The 18,603-nt window shown below is 40.6% G+C and overlaps 1 protein-coding gene across 1 annotated transcript in view; it reads right to left on the reverse strand.

Annotated features, from left to right (window-relative positions):
* Nucleotides 1-904: 904 nt before the first annotated feature.
* GAD2 (glutamate decarboxylase 2 (pancreatic islets and brain, 65kDa)) overlaps nt 905-18,603 on the reverse strand; it is a 95,721-nt gene continuing 78,022 nt past the window's right edge. The window contains exons 12-15 of the mRNA XM_011963819.1: nt 17,281-17,430; nt 9,731-9,838; nt 9,312-9,401; nt 905-1,242 (exon numbers count right to left, since the gene is read on the reverse strand). Coding sequence (XP_011819209.1) covers nt 1,069-1,242; nt 9,312-9,401; nt 9,731-9,838; nt 17,281-17,430 — 522 coding nt within the window. The 3' untranslated portion in view covers nt 905-1,068. The remainder of the gene's footprint in view (nt 1,243-9,311; nt 9,402-9,730; nt 9,839-17,280; nt 17,431-18,603) is intronic.

Genomic DNA, 18,603 nt, shown 5'->3' on the forward strand with positions numbered 1-18,603 from the left:
TTCATTCCTCTTTGCTCAGGCTGATTAGGTTTTATTTTTATTTTCTCTAATTAATTCAAATGACCTAATAAAAGAATACTATTTGGAAGATGCCTCAAGAACGAGCATCAACCTTCTGTTCAAAACAGGCTGAATTGGAAAGCAGAATAGAGACAATTACCCTAATTTAATCTGAGATGAAGCTTGGCTTGTCACACTTGCAGAGTGAGTCCGCTAAGAGTAAAAAGGGTGGAAAACTTCAAGGGGAAGAGAATCTTATTGCCAATGGGATCAATTATTTTAAAGAACTTGCAGTATTCTTTTGTGTTCGTCTTGAAATACTAACTTTAGAGATGTGATAAGCCATAACGTGTAAAGAAAGAAGGAATAATACCTTTTAAGAATTTTGTGGGTCAGTGTTTCAAAATAACTTTGCTAAGTGTTTCACTGTGCCTCCATTAAGAGAAAGGAAAAAAAATCTGGCTTAGTTTCTATATCTGCCCCTGCAGTTTGTATAACCCATATAAAATAAAAATCTATATGTTACAAAATAGGATATCTTTTTTAATATATATATTTTCCTCTTGTAAAATTATATGTATTTAAATACATTTGAAATGTTGCTATAGGTAAATTAGAAATTTTTTTCTAATACTATGAAAAAGGCAAGAGTTTTTATTGTCAACATACATTTTATATTTACTTTATCCTTTTCACTGCACCCCAAAGAACCTTTTATGATTCAGGGGCAATTTGGCACTATTCAGTCCTACTAGTCTGAAGCGAAAATAAATTTTGCTTTGCACACTATATTAAAATTAAGGGAAGTATTTATAACAATTTTAAACTTTTCCTGATTGATTAGAACATAGCCTTTTGTCACTAATTCTTAGGGAGGTATTCTAAACTTAAGAAAGGACTTTTAAAAGGAGCAATGTCTTTTTTTGTTTAATTTTTAAACTCTACTCTACTTTGACACCACAATATAGAAATAGATTTACTTTGGAACAAACTACAAATACATTCACACAGTTTGTGACAACTTAATTGTCTACCTAGAGAAGTGGAACAGCTTGGTGAGCAAGGTTATTATAAATCTTGTCCAAGACGTTCTATTTCTTCAATCAGGAAGTCAATGTCTTGGTGAGTTGCTGCGGGGTTTGAGATGACCATGCGGAAGAAATTGACCTTGTCTCCCAAGGGTTGGTAGCTGACCATTGTTGTTCCATACTCCATCATTCTGGCCTTAATCACTGGAGCCACCTGTGGGACAGACCATATCAGCATGGTGACTTTCTCCTGGGACTCTCCCCTGAGTCAAAGAACCCAACAGCAAGCAGTGTCTTTAGTTTTTAGCTCAACAATAGGAATCTTACTTGTTTTCTCTTGAAAGAGTTACCTCCAAGTTTTCTTGGGATCAGAGAACTAGAACAGTTTAACACATTCAAGATCCTGCAGGTGATAAGAGGAATAAGTGACAGACTATCAGGAGCCTGCCACCTTGTCCTTGACTTTCTAGTTAGTGTTTTGGGAGGACGAGATGAATCTAGTATTGGCCCCAGGCTAAATGGGTTAGCAAGACGTTTAGGGGTGTTTTCCCGCCACAGTAAATTTAAAAACATTGGAAATAAAACAGTTCAGAGGATTGTTACCAAAATGTAAGTTTCAGTATCAGGTGATATATGAAGATAAGCAGACTTTTGGCAACTTTCTTGAAACCCTAGAGCTTTCTAGTTTCTTTTCGTTCTCTTTTTGCAGTGCATCACTTTGTAAGATATATTGAAAGATAATCCTTAATAATGATAATGAATTAGCTGGGACAAAAAGCTGAACCCACAAGGACTTAACATATGTTGCATATCACAGACAGGATAGCATACCACAGACAAGATTATACTCTATTTATGCCAGATTGTTGATTATAGCCTCAGATAGTTCTCTATTGTGTATGAAATTAAGTTTAAACTCTAGTTCAGTTCAAAGACCTTTCATCATCCATTTCTGAGGCCTCATCTTCCACCATTCGCCAAAATGAATCTTCAACTCTGACAAGACTCCTTTATTAAATATCCCTTGAATTTACTATACGTATTTTTGTCCCTTCACACTTGTCATCAGTGTTACTATGTCATACTTGTTCTCTGTGCTTAGAATCCATCCCTTTTCTCTTCTGGTTCATATCCTACACACACTTCAAGATTCCACCACAGTCCTAGAACTGCTATGAAGCCTTTCCTGACTTCTAGTGTCCATCAGTAGCTCTCTTCCTTTAAGCTGTAAACATATGATCCATGATCCTTCCCCATAGATTCTGACTATATGCTAATTTCCTACTATCCTCTTACTTCTGAGCAAATATATTTTCTTTCTGTACCTCAACTGTCAGGTCCTGGAAGGCAAACACAGCGTCTTCTACTCTGTTTGTTGTTGTTGTTTACCAGCACAGTGCTTGGTACGTGTTGGGGGAGTCCTAAATTCTTATTGCTATAAAGGGTAGCATAATAGAAACAGCTATCTAGGAAGAGGCAAAAACTTAAATCATGTCTAACCGTACATACAATCTATCCACATATATTTATCACTGGATTTTGTAAATATATAATATCTGATCTTCATTGCTGCAAATGGTAGATAGACATCAGAGAAACTTTTAGACTTATTTGAGTTTCATGTGGTCAGAAACTCAGTTCAAAATGGAGACCATGCCTTCTATCATAGCTGGATTTATCTTAAACGGACAGTTCAATTCAAATGGAATGCCGTTATGAACATGTGATTTATAAACATCAACCCTTAATTAATCATTGGTTTGTAATGAAGTTTTCATCTTCAAAGTATCCAATGCATAAAATCAGCAACGTTCCCATTGGGTCCAATCATTTGTTAGTTACCAAAGACAAAGTCAACAGATAGACTTCACCTTCACTTCTCATTCCGAACCTAATTTCCTTATCTAAAAATGAATGTGGATGATGATTCTAGCATTGAGATCTTCTGACTCTAGGTTGAGTTCTTATATCCCTTCCCACCCCTTGTTCCATGGGGAGGAATGTTTCTCCTGGACTGATCCTTCTTTCACCTAAAGCATTAAGAATGTATGCAGAGCACCGGGCACATCCCAGGGAATAAATAAGAAGAAGAATTTAAATATCTCAAGTCTGGGATTAACTTCTGAAAATAGATCTACTAGAATATTCCAGCCAAAGGGGCATGAAATTTATCCTTTGTGTTGTGAGGCATGTCAAGTCAATATGGTTCCTGCGAAGATAAATCTCAAATTAGAAAAGAAATTCCAAATCCACTTGGCTGCAGGAATTTAAGGACAAGTCACATAACTATTCCTTAGTTTTATTTGTGTAATAAATCATGCTTGCTCTTTAGAAGTGATAAAAATAATGACAGAGCTTTACTAAGTAAATTAAAGTCTCATTTACTTTTCATGGGCAATCCAAGCAAAAATACAGAAGAATGGCACTAATTATCAAGGACAATAATCTCTAGCTTTTCAGATGAATGCAAATCAAAGGTTAAAAGATTAATGCTAACAGTCACAAGCAAACAGATTTTGGCATAAAGTAAGATTGAATCCCCTCAGTTCCTGAAGCAAGCTGAATTGGCAGAAATCACAGCTGTCTAAACACATACGACTTTTGGTTGCTTCCAGAAAATGCGGATGAACTAAAATCAGCTGGAACATGAACATCTACTTCGTGGTATAGTCACTCATTGCAAGTTAAGAAGGAAAATAAGATTTGGACTATTCTGATGAATATATGTGATCTGTGAGGCCAAAATAGACATTCCGATATCAACTAAGATGGGTCCAGGGTTCAGGGCCTGGCTGGAGGGCAAATTACTAAATTCCTCATGATTGAAATTCCCTAACAATAGGTGCTATGAGACCCCCTCCTCACCCTGATTTACTACCCAGACCACTATAACTCTGACTGGACAGAAGACTGACCTTACACACATTCTTTCCTGGTAAGCAACTGCAGACCTTAAGCCAGTTTGAGTAGCTTATAGACGTGGTACACAAACTGTGTTTATATCCTACAGTTCACCTTTTGATGTAAAGAGCCAAATTCCACCTCATTTTAACACTAAAACCCTGCCCTGAAGTGAACATGGGATGTATGCTACATATATGTTTACTCATTATGCATGTGCTCAGCTCCCCTCATAAATATGGATAGCTTTTCCCCAAAACCTACTGAATATGTATGACTCTACTGTGTGATCCAGGCCCTGTGAGGCATAAAACCCAACTGCCCTTCCCCTCTTGGAAGAGAGGGCACCTTCCGCACATGCTACAGGCTGTCTCTTCCTGGTTTGCAAACTGGTATCACCAATAAAGCTCTCCTTTCTACTATTTAGCCATCCCGGTGGTCTATTGGATGAAATACATAGAGACTTCACTTATTTCTAGGCTTTTGTATTTTTTGGTTGTATTCTTAGTTTTCCTAAACGAAGAACGCGAGTTGAGAAAGAGTGGTTGCACGTTGAAGAATTCACTAAAGGTGTAGTCAACAAGAGATTTTTGCGGCTGCCTTAAGAATTTTAGGGTGTTGTCTTCTCACTTGTGCCATTAGCTTTTTCAGTCCTTTAGAAAGCAGTAACTAGGGGACTCTTCCATAATTGGAATCCACATTTGTCTCTTTCAAAGAGGGTGCATAGTAAAGCATCATGAAATAAAAGATATCACAGAAATGTATTTTTCACGATGTCTTAGAAAACCTCTTTGTTTTTACATTTTGGAAGACTGCATGAAATTTTTGAAAAATGTAAAAGTAGAATAATTAAATGAGAAATTCTAAACCATTGGCTAGGCTTGGTGGCTCACGCCTGTAATCCCAGCACTTTGGGAGGCTGAGGTGAGTGGATCACTTGAGGTCAGGCTTTTGAGACCAACCTGGCCAACATGGTAAAACCCCGTCCCAACCCCGTCCTAACCAAAAAATACAAAAATTAGCTGAGTGTGGTGGTGTGTGCCTGTAATCCCAGCTACTTGGCAGGCTGAGGTGGGAGACTCGCTTGAACCTGAGAGGTGGAGTTTGCAGTGAGCCGAGATGGCACCACTGCACTCCAGCCTGGGCAACAGAGTGAGACCCTGTCTTAAAAACAAAACAGGCCGGGCGCGGTGGCTCAAGCCTGTAATCCCAGCACTTTGGGAGGCCGAGACGGGTGGATCACGAGGTCAGGAGATCGAGACCATCCTGGCTAACACCGTGAAACCCCGTCTCTACTAAAAAATACCAAAAACTAGCCGGGCGAGGTGGCGGGCGCCTGTAGTCCCAGCTACTCGGGAGGCTGAGCCAGGAGAATGGCGTAAACCCGGGAGGCGGAGCTTGCAGTGAGCTGAGATTCGGCCACTGCACTCCAGCCTGGGCGATAGAGCGAGACTCCGTCTCAAAAACAAAACAAAACAAAAAAAATTCTAAAATACCAAAATTTCACCAATTAAATCCTCTATTGCACTTAATAACACAGACTTTCGAAGAGTCTGTGTTAAATATAAGGCCAGGCTACTTCCTTACAAATTTAGCATTAAATCCACTGCTAACCTTTTAAAAGTCCACCAATCAGTGTAGGACTATAAAAGCTGACAGAACCAGATAGTGATCAACAATAACAAAAATTAAAATAAGAAGATGAAGAACCAGAAACACAAGAGGTCATCAATAGACCAGCCCTTTTGATTCTTGTTTGGTAAATATTGGCACAGCCTATTTGCTGTCCCTCCCTGTGTCTAAAGCATGGTGCAGTGTCACATCCCCATAATGCCCCAAGCATTCATCGTCTACACTGCCTCAGGGACAAAGCGCCATCTGCAAGATCATAGTCCTGACAGGGCAGGAAGCACAACTGATTGGATTCTCGTGTCTACCACACCCATGAAGGTATGACTGTACTTGCTTTATTAATAACTTCTGTTATCCAGATATTTGTCCCCAAACTAGTGCACTCTGGAAAAAGGCTTACGAGCCACTGTTGGGTTCCCTAAATGTTGTTTCCCTTCCTTATTCTGGAATATGCCTAAGGTATTCGCTATAGATGGAACTTTTCTGTCCTCCCAAAATTTATATGTTGAAATCTTAACCCCGCAACGTGATGATATTAGGAGGTGGGGCCTCTGGCAGGTGATTAGGTCAGGAAGGCACAGTCTTAGAGGCCCCAGAGAACTCCCTTGACCTCTTTCTGTCATGTGAGGATACAGAGAGAAAAAGGCCATTGATGAACCAGGAAGTAGGGGTTCCACTCAACACGGAATCTATAGGGACCTTGATCTTGGACTTCCCAGCCTCTAGAACAGTGCAAAATAAATTTCTGTGTTTATAAGCTACCCAGTCTATATTAGTCTGTTTTTGCAGCCCAACCAGACTAAGATATAATTTTAGCCTAACAAATGATTTTTGAGTTCCTACTGTGCACTACAGCTATGAATCAGGCAAGATGGTACAAAGAGTAATTCTCTGCTTTGTCTTGTCCAGAATTTAACTTTGTTCTTTTGGTTCCCATAAACTGCACAGGAAACTTCACATTTCCCCCATTTTGGGTCTATATCGGCATGGACCAAGATAACTCTGTGCAGTGATCTCCATCATGTTCTATATCTGCACTATCCCATAAAAGAGCCATTGGTCACAAGTTGAGCAACTGAAATGTGGCTAGTGCGATTGAAGAACCAAATTTTTAGTTGAATTTGAATTTAATTTTAATTGATTTAAATTTAAATATGAATAGCCACATGTGGCTATTACTACCATACTGGACAACAGATTATTTCACCTCAGTTCTTTTCCCTCTGGGACTGTGTGTGTGTGTGTGTGCACATGTGTATGAGTATTTTACTGGTTCTTGGACAATATACTTTAAGGGCATCACACTTAATAAAGAACTTTCCAGAAAGTCTGAAAAAAAATCATTGGCATAGATGAACGAAAGTTAAACTTGGTATTCATGTGGTTCTATTTTCGTTTCCAAATCTGAATTGCTGAATTATCTTGATTACAATGATAAAAATGGAGAAAAATCAGGAGAATTCATTTTGCAATCCCTGGAGATTTTTGTATTTGAATTGTCAACAGTATAAAAACAGTTTACTAATATTCTAATTGCCATCTCCAGGGAACAATCTCCATCCCCATTCCTCATTACAGCTCATACGAGGTGCTAAAACCCAAGAGGCATTTATAGAGTGATGTTTAAACAGGGGAGTCTCCGAGTTGATTTTTGTTCAGAAAATGATGAAAAAAATGTTTTTATTCTGTACTCCCATCTTGCTCCATCCCTCAGCCCAGTGATAATGAAATCAGCCAAACTAGTGTGTGGATTCTCTTTCTGGTCAGTCAGTTCAATAAGGAAGTGAAAGGCAAAAAGAATGGAGGCATCTAATTTCTAACTAACTGGTTAAATAAGTCATTGTTAAGAAATTTTACATTATGAAGGTATACCATAAAAATTCCAGGAAAAATATGAATTTTTTCCTCTTAAATGACAGCAGACACCCGCACCCCCATTCTCGTTGTTATTGCCTGCACCGATCATCTTATCCAATGCAACCTCTCTGCTCATTCCCTCCCACCCTGTGAGCTTGATTTCCTGGAATGAACCAACTTCACTAAATCATCAAACACAACCACAGCCCCTTCTACCTCAGACACATGCACCACGGATCCTGGTTCTAGAAGCTTTCTTTCATCTTTTCCTCTAGATCAGGGATTCTCTAGCTGAGCTGCACATTAGAATCATCTGGATAACTTTCAGAATCATTCCCAGGCCCATCCAAGCACAATCTGATTACATTTTCAGGGTGAGACCTGGTCACTAGTGTCTTTTATAAAGTTTCAGGATGATTCTAATCCTGGATGACCAGGATTGTGAATCACTACTCTAATTAGGAGGCTTGGTTTAAAGACCTCAGCCAAGTGGAAGTTTTCTCCCGATGAGAGTTTGATCCTAGGTTGCTTAAGGGCAGATGTTAACATGTAAAAGCTTCAGTGAAGGTTTTATATCTACACAAAATCCTCTTCTTCATTTTACACAGAAGGAACTAAAGTGTTCCGAAAGGTCAATGAGGCAGCCCAAACTCCTGAGCAGTGAGGGGACAGCCTGCGGGGCTCTTGGCAGTGACTGGAGGAGGTTCCCTGTTTTATGATAAATGAAAAGAACCCCCAAACCAACCAAATCAACTCTGAGATCCAAGTCTACACGACCATCCCTAGTTTTGCATGGTGACAGGTCCTGCATACTCGCTTCGATGTGCATTGTAAGCCATATTTCCCCCGTGTATAAGTGCTAGGAGCAGGAGAGGATGAAAGATAAAGGGTGTCTTACTGACCACAGTACAATTTAAAGCTCAAGCCCTCAAGCTTTCTGTGAGATTTTGGGAGTTACATTTTCTCCCTGTGTGTCAGTTTCTCCATCAGCGAGATGGGCGGACAGTCCTTCCCATGTCAGGTTGCTCTGAGGCTTTAAGCCACCTAACACCTGATACTGAGTGGGACACAATACACACTCAAAACAGTGGCTGTTATTATTGCTCTTTGCCCTCCTGCCTTCTGGAGGTCATCACAGCTCTAAGGACACCCCCAGGGTAGCCTTGATCTTGGCAGCTGAAGAGGGTCAGCAGCAGCATTGTTTGCTAACCATTTCTGGTACCTGAAGTCTCTTTTGTGCTTGTAACTGAGCACCAGTTTCACTTGGAACAGCAATGAACTTCAGCAATGTCCTTGCTGCTTTGTGAATGCCAGCAAAGGTTATCACCTGACTACTTCTTTTAGGACATCATAAACTCACTCTCAGAAAACAAGCAAATAGAGTTGTTAAAAGTCTGCATAGGTCTGGCGCAGTGGCTCATGCCTGTAATCTCAGCACTTTGGGAGGCCAAGGCAGGCAGATCACCTGAGGTCAGGAGTTCGAGACCAGCCTGGCCAACATATTGAAACCCCGTCTCTACTAAAAAGACAAAACTTAGCTAGGCGTGGTGGTGGGTGCCTGTATTCCCGGCTACTCAGGAGGCTGAGGCAAGAGAATTGCTTGAACCCAGGAGTTGGAGGATGCAGTGAGCTGAGATCATGCCACTGCATTGCAACCTGGGAGACAGAGTGAGACTCCATCTCAAAAAAAAAAAAAAAAGAAAAAGAAAAATAGAAAAAAAAGTCTGCACATATCAGGTTCTATACGTCCTGGCTCTGTGGGAGTCCACAGACGGGAGTGGGCCCATGCATCCAGGTGGGCTCTCTCCTAAGGCCACAGGCATATGTCATAAAGAAGAAGTGCACATGAAAGGCTCAATACACACATGTATCAGAGGAGCTTGGAGCACTAACCTTTGAGAGGCGACTCATTCTCTCTTCATTGTCTTCCAGAGTACGCAAGCTCGGAGGAATGTACCAGAAGCAGACATTTGTGTGCTGAGGCTACAAAGAGGAAAGGAAGATTCACATCTGGCCCAGGCTGGCAATTTTGAAAACTCTAAGAACATTTCAAATCGATGTATTCAGCAGGTTCACAACACCATTCCCACTTTTCAATCAGGAATTGCCATTGGAGGGCATGATTTTGACAAAGTTCTATGGACTACTTGGTGAGTTTGGTCTTTATTCCAGCGCGGAATAGCTACCCCATCATCCACCGCTCCCCTCTGTGACAGTCCCACTTACCTGGACAGCACATCATTTACATCATATCAGTGATGAGGGTTGGAACTGACTAAACTTTCTGGGATTGTAGAAATCCAAATACATACCTTCCCATCAAACACCATCTCATATCCTTCTCGGTTTTTTATGATGTTGTATAAATACTCTGCCAACTCCAAACATTTATCAACATGTGCTTCAAACCCGGTAGTCCCCTAGGTAAGAGAAAGACACAGCTCATGAGGCAGGCTAAGAGTGCAGAGGAAGTGATTTCCCTGGAGACTGATGGTCATCCTGCCGCCTCCGTCTCAGTCCCGTCTGGCACTTTCCCGACACAAGGCTGTTTCCACAGGCTTTTTCAGCGCTGTTTTCTCTTTAATGCTCTCCCCGTCAGGTGCTTTTGTTCCCTTTCATTACTGCTTTCTACAAAGGACTCCTTTTCTTCCAGAGCCTCCATTCCCCAGGCAATTAGTTTGACTACTCAAGGGGAAAATGTGCCTCTGCTATTCACAGGAGTAATCATGGAAGTCATTAATAACAGGAGGGCTGGGCTACTCTCTTCCTGCAGATAAAAAGCATCACTAGAGACCCTCCAGAATGCCTGCTTAGTCCCCTCCAACGTGTACATTTTCCGTTCCCAGAGCCCATCTTTGTCTGTCAGTGTACCCGATATGGAACAAACTGGGTAGGTGCTCATTGAATTCTTTGAACAAATGGATGCAGGAATTTTAGGGAGTACTCAGATGCTTTGTTAGCTGGTCAAGCTCTGTAGAGTTCTCCTTTGGGGGCAGATAAATGACTCATGTGTCTGTGATGAGTGAACATTATCACTGAGTTCTTTTAGTTTCTGGCTCTGGAAGCCCTGGATCCAGACTTAGGAAAACCAACACAACAGTCTTGGACTGGAGCTGTTTAACTGACGTCGGGACACACAAGAGAGTTACTTTTCAAAATGGCTTTCCTCTTATCTCCTTGGGTGTTTACTGGGTGCTGATGGAGAAAGCTTAGAGAAAAAGCCAATGCTCATCTCAGAAGCACTTTGAACCTGCCTATCAGTAACTTCTCCAGCAGGGAACCTAGAGAAAGCAATTGTAATGGAGATGAGATGGGCCCACTTGCCTGTTTCATACAAGATCACATCATCTCAGCTAAGGGCGCCCAACAGAGCCCAGAGACTTGTGACATATGAAGCAGGTTTAAGAACAAGCTGCCCTGGAGAAATCAAATGGGTTCAGAAATTCACTTATTTGGATGCTGCTGCCCCAGCTGATCGGCTCAAGGATGATGGGTTCCTGATGCCTCCCCAGGAAGGGCTTGGGCTGATGCCTGATGCTTGGCCAGCACCCAAACCAGGAGCTCTGTGCGTCTTGTCGGTGCTAAGGAGATTATTATTGGTTTGGAATGACTTGACAGTTTGGGTTCACTTGGGATGGACTATAAGTAGAAGGGAGGGAAGCTGATTGTTCTTCTCCAACCTGGATCCTTTGGACCAGTCTGGAGTTGGGTTTAAACTTTTGCATATCTGATCTTGGATATGGCATGACCAGTTTGACTCTGACCCTGTCCTGCTGAATGGCATTGGCTAATCTCTCTGATCAGATGGGAATGATGATGCCTCTCTGATTTCCCACGAAGAAGAGTTTGCACTGCAACAGCAATGGGATTACTAAAGACCAGAATGTGAGACCTCTGGTTCCCCTGGTCTGGGACCTTGCTATGGGGATGATGGGGTCATGTGATTGCCCCATTAGTTGGGGGCTAAAGACATACATGGGGAGTGACACAGAAAACTCTAGTGTGCCCTGGGTGCCTCCTGTTCATATTGAATATTTATGGGATTAAGATCCACATTTTATTTTCAAGGTTTTGAAGGCTTTTGAGAGATTCTTCAAAATTCTTTCATTCATTAAATACTTTCATCCATTAAATCACATGCCACGCAGCTCTTACGGTAAGAATGACAGAAGCACATGTCAAACTTTATCATGGATCACGTCCCCATAGCCTGAACCCCTGTGCAGGATGCTGAAGGCTCGGACAGGCACTCCTAAGTGAAAGGCTGGACTCCAGTGTCAAGATTCCGCTGGGGGAGTTTCTGGAGAAAGATGGTTTTATTTAGCGCCTCCTGACTCACACATGTAGAACTAGTTTAGATTGACCTGGCTGCAACACATACTCCATGAGGGCACAGGTTTATGTTTCTTTTGTTCACTGTTAAATCCTCCACATTCTGAGCAGTGCTGAGCGCATATTAGGTGCTCAATGTATATTTGTTGAATGAATAAGTGAATAACTTTGAAGCCTTTTACAAAGTATGTTCTGAGGAATGATCTATATCAGAACCGGATTATTTGTGTTAAAAATGTAGATTCTTAAGCCCCACCTCAGACTCCCAAACCAGAATTTTAGGAAGATGAACAATGCTTATGTGATCTTCTTCAGCAATCTCACCATCCAAGTATTCAGCTGCTCCCTCCATGTGGTCTTGGGGTTTAACATCTTGAGAGCTGGTCGTGATCATTCTCTGCTTCCTGAAATGCTTTTATAAACATTCTCAGGCCCCAGAGATAGTGCTTTTGAAATAACTACTGAATCCCTTGCTGTTATCTCAATTTTTGCTGCTCCCACCCTAGTTCAGGCTCTGTTACTTCTCACCTGGAATGTAGCTCCCAAGTTGCCCTTCAGTCAATTAGACTCTCCCTTACTCTCAAAATACGCACTGAACTCCTGCTCAACCACGCCTTGGAATGGCCTTCTCACAGCACTGCTGGGTGAAATCCTACTTTTTCTACCTATCCTGTTCAAGTCCCATCTCAAAGGCCATCTCTTTGCAAATCATCTCGATTCTTAAACTAGGGATGAGCTCTCCATCCTTTAAATTCTCCAGATGTGTCTGGATTTCTTTTGTGATCAGTCCTAATCTGTCTTTTATGATGGATTTCTGTGCATTTGTCTTATCCTGTCTGGAAAATGAGAGCCTCCTTATCCCATTCAGTATTAGACACGATAATAGATGCTGAATATCTACTTGTTAAAATAAATTTTATTTTAGAGAGAAAGTAAACATTCTGTCATTTTCGGCAAAGGATGCCAGATGTCTATTTCCCTTTAATAATTTTTTTCCTGATTTTTTTTTCCTCCAGCCATTTGCCAGTCCCTCTTTATCCACATTTTTAATTAGCAAAGCTAATCATAAAAAATCAAGGAAAACTGCTGATTTGTATGACTACATCAAACACAGAGATTTGCTATGAAACCTTGGTTGTTATAAATGAAGCCATTCCTGTAGGCCTAAAAAGGGAATGTAGGAGAATCTCTTGAACCCAGGAGATGGAGGCTGCAGTGAGTGAGCTGAGATCGCACCACTGCATTCCAGCCTGGGCAACAGAGCGAGACTCCATCTCAAAAAAAAATAAAAAAAAAAGTGTTGGGGAGATGTAATTTTAAGTTTATTTACTTACTTTTGTCGGCTACTGAGTTTTAGCCACTGTAAGAATCTGTCAACATTGGGAAATAATCATTAGGTTCTAGGATTATTTAATAAAATGCAGACAAAATGAAAGGCCGGCTCCGTAAGAAGAGAGTCGAGAGCAGGCACTGGGCCTCTGCTGATGATAAACATCCATATCTTAACCAGCTAGTATGCCTCTTAGCATCCTAAATCAGGGGTCTTATTTTTTGCATAAATCTGTTCTAATCAAGTTAATTTGGACTTAATATGATGGCTGTCATCAGTGCATTTAGCTCCATTAGTCATTAGCAGATCAGTTCAAATAATAATAATTTATACTTAGGCTATTTTTCATGGGATTTTTCTTAGGAGAAAATGTGGAAAACACCGAATTCTCCAGGCAGGTCTGATCACAGAGGGTTTACTGAATTAATGCTATGTTCTTCCTCCTCCTCCTCCTTACTCTTATCCAGATTGTTTCCTCATTCCTGTGGGGAGGCAAGATTCAACATCATAGCCAACTCTTTCATGGCCCTTGTTGCGGGAAAAGGATGACTTCTTCCTTGGCCGGCATGGCAAAAGGGAGAGCTTTGATGTGGGTACAATTATCCCACCTTTTATCTAGATTGTAGGACTAAGCTTATTACTTTAATAATGATTATCATTTCATTTTTCAAAAAAAAAAAACTCACAAAGGTTTAGATTGAAAACAAAGTGTAAGTTTTTGCCACTTAGATGTCTAGATATTTGAGGTATTTCCACAAAGAAGTAAAATAATAAGTAATGCAGTGGCTGTGATTTCCTCTTTTCATCCCCTTCGCCAATGACTTCATGAGGCCCTTCCCTTTATTTCCGGCTTCATCTGGTCCTGCTGTTTGATTCATACTTGATGCCCTCCATGTTATTTCTCTAAGAACCTGGGCTGCCCCTGCTGGAGAGGAGGCTTCAGATGGAAAGGGAGCAGCAGAATCTGATGAACCGTGAGAGAAACGTTTTCCTGTAAATATTGCTGATGATCATTATCTTAATAAAAACACCACAGGGGAAAAAAGACACAAAGAATGATCCTTGAAGTAAGAGGGAACTTGGCACAATATTCAGAGATCAAGGTTTGCTCAGCTTGCTACCTGATATTTACATTAATCATTTTGTAATCCCCACCAATCAATGAAAGGAAAAACCTGCTCATTTTAAAGCAGCTTGGAGGTACATCAATACTTTACATTCTTGATTGCTTTGGGTTTTTCTTCCAAATGAAAGTGTCATTGCTAGCAGAATGAGTCTCCCATTGGGTGGCGGGGACCAGGTACCTGTCCTTGTTGGGCTGTCAATTTTCAAAAGAGGAAGGGGGCCCATCACACCACCGTTACCAGGCAACACTGTGGAGCTTCACTTCATGTAAAGCTCCCGATATTTAGCTTCTTGTAGCTGCCTGATATTTAGCAACATGTAAAAAAAAGTTCTGCTGGAGTAAACACCATTCAGCAGGCTTCCCTGAAGGATGTACAGTCCAGCCATCCCTGGAAACCACCCAAGAGTTACTTCTTCATTAAGCAAGACCATCTTTCTGTTTAAACTGCATCTTTTTGTCAGAATGGACTTAAAGGAGATTCCATAAAATACTTGTGGATTGCATTGCTTCACTCAAAAACTCCCTCTTTTTCTTGTTAAGAATCCCATCATCTAAGCTGCTTAAAGTAATTTAGGTTACTTTAAAAAAAAATTATAAACAAAAGCATAAGGAATTCATTGCCGTGGACAAGGTTCCTACCTTTTTACACAGACTTGCAGAAGAACCCATTCACTGGTCTTATCCTGGTATACTTCACTCCTGCTGACCAAGTTATTGGCATTTTCTTATGGGACGGAGCATGTTACTTCTTTAGGTAGGCTATTTACACACCTGAGAGCCAAATGTATATCCTCTCCACCAAACATAAAGGACATCATGGTATCCCAGCTTTCCCTTGTGAACACCGTTAGAATCAAAATGGAGTCACGAATGTTAAGTAAACCCTGATAGGCCGGGTGCGGTGGCTCAAGCCTGTAATCCCAGCACTTTGGGAGGCCGAGACGGGCGGATCACGAGGTCAGGAGATCAAGACCATCCTGGCTAACACAGTGAAACCCCGTCTCTACTAAAAATACAAAAACTAGCCGGGCGAGGTGGCGGGCGCCTGTAGTCCCAGCTACTCGGGAGGCTGAGGCAGGAGAATGGCGTAAACCCGGGAGGCGGAGCTTGCAGTGAGCTGAGATCCAGCCACTGCACTCCAGTCCGGGCGACAGAGCGAGACTCCGCCTCAAAAAAAAAAAAAAAAAAAAAAAAGAAAACCCTGATAGATAGAGCCAGGGAAAACCATGAAGAGAGGGTTCTCATGCCTTGTATACCAGATAACAAAACTGTCACAGAAGACTGCAAAAATTACAACCTTGCTCAAAGGTCACCACAACCTTACACACAAAAAAATACTTCTGCAAAGACATCTGCCTAGCAATTGCCTATCCAGCTTCGGACTGCATCACCCTTGTTATTGATCTTTGTAGCCAAGGATATTCATCTCAAAACAATTATGTAATCTTCCACATTTCTTCCTTTAAAAACTTTTGTCTTCCTTTACCTCCTTTGAATTTGCATACAGTTTACTATGGCATATGTATTCCCATTGTAATGCTTTATTTCCAAATTAACATCTTTTCTTTTAGAGAGACTCTCTCTGTTATTAAGGTTGACACCTTTAATTCCTCCCTTTCTCACTTTCTTATGTCAGGTTTCCTCGAATCCTCTTTTTGCATTTGAGCTTCTACAGTATATACAGCTAGCTCTGTCTATTTATCTCCTGCAGGAGATAAATGAAGCTGGCTGGGCAGGCACTAATTTGTGACCTTTAAGTTAAGAATCTGATCAAAATTAAAAATAAAATCTTTGGCCTATCCAGCCTGCTTACATTTAAATATAAATGTAGGCTCCTGGAAGGCTACAATTAGGTCCAAGCAAGTCCTGCACACTGTTGGTGAGTGAGTTTTCCTCGCTGAAAATAGGAGGGATCACCTACAGTTAAATTCAGAGGGAAACACAGAACCTACATAAAAGGAAGTGAGTAGTTATTTCGGGAGATGAGGGGGAAAAAGCTTTGTAACTAGAGGTTATCCCTTGAAATGTCAAAAAATAAGCTATCATGGTGGGCTTTTTACTTTTTCTTTTTTGTTCTCCAAACCTATGCTTTCAGATCACATTCACCTACCCAGTTGATCAATCACTGGGTAAAAACCACGTTAGCAGACAAAAACCAACGACAATAACAATAAACACCTGTTAAAATTCAAGGTGTTCTGCTATATAAAGCAAAATGGATTTGTTTTCTAGATGAGTGAGCATTTGAATCAATTTGGCTACAAAAGAAACAAACAATGGTTTTGATTACTTTTTTTTTTTTTGGAACACAAAATTGTTTATTCTATATAATCCCATGATGTAAAATATACAATTATATGGAAACAAACAAACAAACAAAAAGACCCTTTGTCTCAATAGTAATTAAACCAGGCTGATAGGATTAGGAATGATTCCTATCCATGTATTTTTCCTTAAGGTAGAGTCATTCGGGTACAGGAGACCTGAATCAGTAGAATATGGGGATATTTATTTATTTATTTATTTAAATTTATTTTTTATTATACTTTAAGTTCTAGGGTACATGTGCATAACGTGCAGGTTTGTTACATATGTATACATTTTTCCTCATGTTGAATGAAGGTATTTAGAAGTTAAGTTTAAAGAAAGCAAGGCCTGGCGCAGTGGCTCACGCCTGTAATCCCAGCACTCTGGGAGGCCGAGGCAGGCAGATCATGACGTCAGGAGATCAAGACCATTCTGGCTAACACGGTGAAACCCCACCTCTACTAAAAAATACAAAAAACATATTAGCCAGGCATGGTGGCGGGCGCCTGTAGTCCCCCCTACTCGGGAGGCTGAGGCAGGAGAACGATGTGAACTCGGGAGGTGGAGCTCACAGTGAGCCGAGATCGCACCACTGCACTCCAGCCTGGGTGACAGAGTGAGAGACTCCGTCTCAAAAACAAACAGAGAAAGCAAATCTTGGGTAAGGAATTTCAATTTGGAAATCCCTTTTTTGACATTTCATAATAGGGGTGACCAGATAAAGGTTCTGTTTTTAGTTGTCATTTAGCTGGTCCATACACACTCACCTTTGCCCTCCACATCAGCCATAGTTTAAAAACATCAACGTGGCGTCCACACTGTAAGGCCTTATCTCCAGTGTCGTAGGACAGGTCATAATGTTTATCTTGCTGGAAGAGGTAGGAGGCATGCATTTGGTTGCAATTCTGCATCAATCCCTACAAGAGAGAAGAGAACATTTAGGAAATTCTACTGATTACTCATTAGATTTATATTGGTAAAAATTAATAAGAAAAAAATAAAAGTAAGAGACATTGCATATCTTAGAGAAAGAAAACAAAATGAAAAAAAGAATTCTGGACAGGCGTGTCTAGGTTGTTGAAATGGTCAACTCTGTGGGATCAATGGCTCAGGGTCAAATGTCATGGAGGTTAGCAAGGACACGTTTATACTTTTACTCTCCCTTTTAAGAGAAGGCATTTGTAAAAATCAACTGATAAATAAAAATCGTAATCAGAGTACACATTTATATTTAAATGTTCTCCTTCTTTGGGAGAACATCATACTATTCTGGTTTCATTGTGATTAAAATATTTTGGAAACTCTTTGTTTTTGTGAAATATTATTAGTGTGGTTCTTCTAGTATTTCCATCCATATCTAGTTCAAGTACTTTATCATTTAGCTGTTAGGGAGTTTGAGCTGCCTTTGGAAATCATGGCTTTTAAGACAGCTCATTGCTATCATTTTTATATGCTGAAATCTAAAAAAAAAAAAAAACCACACACACACATTGCAATTTTGAGATGAATTTAAATAACCAATCTTTCAAATGTCATGTGCCACTCTCAAGAGCGGTCAGAGCTTCAGTGCTGCATTTGCATGCTCAATTCCTTGAGATAGTTAAGTGGAAAGTCTCATCGTCAATGGCCATTCATTTGTCCTAGCACTGTAACCTTACTATGGAAATGGGTGGCAAAGTGATTGAATTATTCCGTAGACTAGTGACTGAATCATATTTTCCGACTAAAATAGTATCGCCAGTATCTTCACTAAAAACCCCGTGTTTCAATTTGTCACGAACCACTGGATGCCTCTGACTATTTTGTTCTCTTCTAATTGTGATTTCACAAAAGCTTTGGCATTTGGTTTTGTTTCTTTTGTGATTCATGACAAAAGAAGACAAGACTAAAGTGTGATCACTTAGTCGAAGTTAGAAGTGAGAACACTTCTGAAAACTCTCCACACTAAAACACAGTGCAATGCAATTACAGTTTTAATTTGGTTTTGAAAGATGGAGTGTTGAAATGGTAGACAACAGAACTGGACTCTACCTTGTAGTTTAGGCTTCACATATATTGGAATCCATTCATTATTTTTCAGAATAAGACAA

The sequence above is a fragment of the Colobus angolensis genome, unplaced genomic scaffold, assembly GCF_000951035.1.
Source record: "Colobus angolensis palliatus isolate OR3802 unplaced genomic scaffold, Cang.pa_1.0 Scaffold63, whole genome shotgun sequence".
Classification (NCBI taxonomy): domain Eukaryota; kingdom Metazoa; phylum Chordata; class Mammalia; order Primates; family Cercopithecidae; genus Colobus; species Colobus angolensis.